Genomic DNA, 3,850 nt, shown 5'->3' on the forward strand with positions numbered 1-3,850 from the left:
AAGGACAAGGAAGAACTGAGGAGAGAGGTGTTGCTGCAGAAAGGTGGGAGGCCAGAACACTTTTGGACAGAAATGACTGAAAAACTCAAGAAAAGAGAAACCTGCTATTCATTCAGCTTTAAAATACCTCCCAATCACACTATGATGTAAACATCCTGTTACCCCTGAATCAGCAGCAGAACTCTACCAGCTTGTCTGTGTGGTATTGAGGGATATGAGTTTAAAAAATAGGGACTTAACACCACATATAAGGTGCTGCTGTGTTGGAGCCAATGGAGCAGCTGTCGTGAACCAAGAAGAGATTGAGAACTGAGCAGAAATCAGAGCTGTCAGTGGTCCAGGGGACATAATCCACTGAATTCACAGTAATCTTCCTAAAGGTTGTGGCCGAGTGTTTGGGTAAATCTAATCTATATATAGATGCTGGACATTGCATTATATATGCTTGGAAGAGTTTCTGGATAAGACATATACAGCAAGACTGGGTATTCAGGGTTACAGGACTTCGAATTTGCGGGAGTAGAGAGTGTGGAAAAACAGGAGAGAGATAAGTAGAGTCACTGAGCCAGGAAGGAGATTGTCTTTAGCAACAAGAATACCACCAACGGGAATCAATCTTTATTGCACTGGACAAAGGAAAGCATGGTTTTGTGGAGGTTTCTGCTGGCTGACGCTGGAACAAAGTCCATAAAAATTGTGATGCTGGCACCAGAGAATTCTGGTGAGAAGGCACAAGCAGTAGTTCTTCAGGGAAATGCTTTAAGCAGCATGGCCCACCATGGCCCTTAGAGATGCTTCAACAGCCTCTAACTTGTCACAGAGGTTAATCCCCACTCACTAGGTGCTGGGGAGAAGATCCAGTCTTAGGGTTTCCTTCAGAGTTGAGCCAGGTGTCTTTATAACTCTGCAAAGTAGAGAATCAAGCAGAAGCTGAGACTTTTTCTAAATGGGAAGAGATTTCGATGGAAGGACAAGGAGTTACAACAGAGCACTCTGGTCATGGTGCATCAGAAGGAGTCATCAGATTGACAGGCATGGGGCTTGGCTGGGAGCAGAGGTCAGAACATCTACCTAGAACCTAGTTTTCTACTTTGTTTGTTGAATTTATAGGAGTGGCATTGGTTAATACAATTACATAGGTTTCAAGTGCACAGTTCTATAATACAACATCTGTAAATTGTATTGTGTGTTCATCAACCCAAGTTAATTCATCACCATTTATGCTCACTATACTGACTTCTACATTTCTCCACCCCCTTTTCCCTCTGGTAATCACCAAGCTCTTGTCTGTGTCTATGAATGTTTTTTGTTTGCTTTGTTTTGCTTAATCCCTTCACCTTTTTCTACTTTGTAACATGTGGAAGTTGTACTTCCCAGAGAATAAGGGACTTGCCAAAGGGAATCATCAGGACAAAGACATCAGACAAAGAAGAAAAAAGGACATCAGTGCCCTTCTCACCTGCTGTTCGGAACTGGTCTTTTGATTCCACCACTGGGAAGTTATCGTTTGGTTCCTTGTGTTTCCTGGTGCTCTCTGAAGTTGGGAAGCAGTCAGAAGAGGAAGATTTTTGCTTCCAGGTCTGCCACCATCTCCCCAGGCCCAAAAGCACAAGCTCCAAAAGAGTAAAGAAGAGACAGAGCCCACTGACCCCAAACATGGTCTTTAGGAAAATGGTCTTCTCAGTGGGGCGGGACAGATTACAGGTTATACTGCCAAGGCAAGGCTCTCGACGACATGCGAAGGAGCTGGGCATCTTGAACCCATACAGATGGTACTGCCCCCCCAAGGCTGCCCCCTCAAAGACCAGTCGCACCCCCAGCTGTGCCACATAGGCCCAGAGCAGCCTGGGCCTTTCAGCCCCTGAGGCATCTGTGCTGCCCTGTCCTTGTTGGGTCAGGGTCTCCTCTTCCTTCTTCACCTTTCCCGAGTCTTCCCAATGCCAGATGCCATGATACACGGTGAAACCCATGTAGAGGGCACTGGGCACAGCCACCAAGATGACCTGGAAGGCCCAGAAGCGCAGTGGGGAGAGGGGGTGGAAGGCATCGTAGCAGGCAGCCTTGCAGCCTGGCTGCTGGGTGTGACACACGAATTCGCTCTGCTCATCGCCATAGACCCCGGTCCCACTGGCAGCCAGCAGCACAAGGCGGAACCCCAGGAGCACGGGAAGAAGGAGGCGCCCCACGGGGGTGGAGTGCCAGCTCTCCTCAGCCACCAGGCGCCTCAGGAACCTGCCACACATCCTGTTATGGAGCACAGGACAATGATGAGTGTAGATGTGTTGCTCACTCTCCTTTAGGAGGAGCTATAGGCCACCTTTTCACTCCGACTTCAAAGATGGGTAACAAGTTTTCTTGCTTTTTTCCAAGGATCTGGTTGATCAAATATCAAAGCTCTGATTGCACCTATGTGTATACTGAGTCATCTTTGTAAAATAATAATAGTGAATAATAGTGACTGTGGGTGTGGCTCTCTCTTCTGTCCTCTGTTCCCTGCTGCAGTGGAGACCAACTGTCAGTGTTGGGTAGAGACCAGGGTCTGTCTCACATCTCTTTCCCTCCTTCCCTCTCATTCTAAATAGGCCGAAAAGTAAGAGACCAGCGTCCTCTGAAAACTAATACTTCTCCAGGTGATGTCTGCCAGTTCTGATGCTATTGTCATCACCATCTGAACAAAATCATTGCTGACCTTGGGGAAAAAGTGCATTCTCTTGCTTTCTGCTTTTCTCTGGGTCATTGCCCTTAGATGCTCACAGGTGTGTTGGGCTGGCCTCTGCTCCTACCACAAAGTAAAACTGAGATGTGGTTAGGTTAGGGGGCTCCCTGGAGAACGAGTGAAGAGAATAAGTCTCAAGGCTTGATTTAGTCTAATGTTCTTTAGCCTAGGAAAAGGAGAACTTTTTTAAAGAAAACACAGCAGAATCTACTAGTTAAATGTAATGGGCTTTGGTCAAAGCCAGAATTGACTGGAAAAAAAATTAAAATTTGATTCTCCTTTGCCATTATTCCTAGGGCTCATATCTCCTTCACAGTGAGAGGTGAACAGATTTCAGCAACTCCTCAATTCTCTGGAGAAATATCATCATGCTAACAGCCCAGTTTGTCATCTTTATCTTTGTTCCAATTAGCAAGCAGTCTTCCTCAGTGCCCAGTCGCTTTTTCTAATCATCACCATTAAACCCAAACTCTTACACACCTGGCTCCCCTCACTCTTCCAAGACCACACAAACCTCTTATTCTACAGAGAAACTAGGGACTCTGTGAGGTGAATCCTCATAGCCACTGCTTCTCTTATCTTCATAGTCACTTCCTTTTATAGCATCTTAGGAAAGAAGTGGCCCTACATGTGTCCAAGGCTACTCTCCCTTCCAAATCTGTGCCCGTGGGTATCTCCTTTCTGGCTTCTTAAGGATTTGATCCCTAAATTACCTTTCCTCTTACTCAGACCATCCTTACTTCCTCTTAGACTATGAACTTGCTTAGGTTTTCCCCCTTTAACTCTAGTAGTAATAACCTGAATTTCTAAGTTAATATGGCAGCAAATGAAACATGTTAATTTGTCCTGTATCAGCTTTCCAATTATGATACTCACAAAGATGCACAAAACAATTTGTTTTTGTTTTTATAAGAAGAGAGGGAGAGAAACATCAATGTGTGGTTGTCTCTCCCGTTCCCCGCACTGGGGACTAGCCCACAACCCAGGCGTGTGCCCCGACTGGGAATAGAACCAGTGACCCTTTGGTTCACAGGCTGGCACTCAATCCACTGAGCCATACCAGCCAGGGCACAAAGCAATTTTAAATGGGCATTAGTGCCATAAACTGTAGATAAGAACAGGCCATATGGGAAA

The 3,850-nt window shown here is 45.9% G+C and overlaps 1 protein-coding gene across 1 annotated transcript; it reads right to left on the reverse strand.

Moving 5' to 3' along the window:
• Positions 1 to 381: 381 nt before the first annotated feature.
• Positions 382 to 3,587, reverse strand: LOC114492373 (gap junction gamma-3 protein-like). The gene is made up of 2 exons (XM_036019898.1): positions 1,460 to 3,587; positions 382 to 904 (listed from the first exon to the last, which is right to left on the reverse strand). Exons 1-2 carry the CDS (start codon positions 2,241 to 2,243, stop codon positions 897 to 899), a joined length of 792 nt encoding a protein of 263 aa, XP_035875791.1. The 5' UTR covers positions 2,244 to 3,587; the 3' UTR covers positions 382 to 896.
• Between the last annotated feature and the right edge of the window lie 263 nt (positions 3,588 to 3,850).

This window comes from Phyllostomus discolor, chromosome 3 (assembly GCF_004126475.2).
Source record: "Phyllostomus discolor isolate MPI-MPIP mPhyDis1 chromosome 3, mPhyDis1.pri.v3, whole genome shotgun sequence".
In the NCBI taxonomy this organism is placed as follows: domain Eukaryota; kingdom Metazoa; phylum Chordata; class Mammalia; order Chiroptera; family Phyllostomidae; genus Phyllostomus; species Phyllostomus discolor.

Excerpts from the sequence above, each read along its gene's own strand:
- LOC114492373 (XM_036019898.1), bottom strand. The coding sequence starts at position 2,243 with ATGTGTGGCAGGTTCCTGAGGCGCCTGGTGGCTGAGGAGAGCTGGCAC.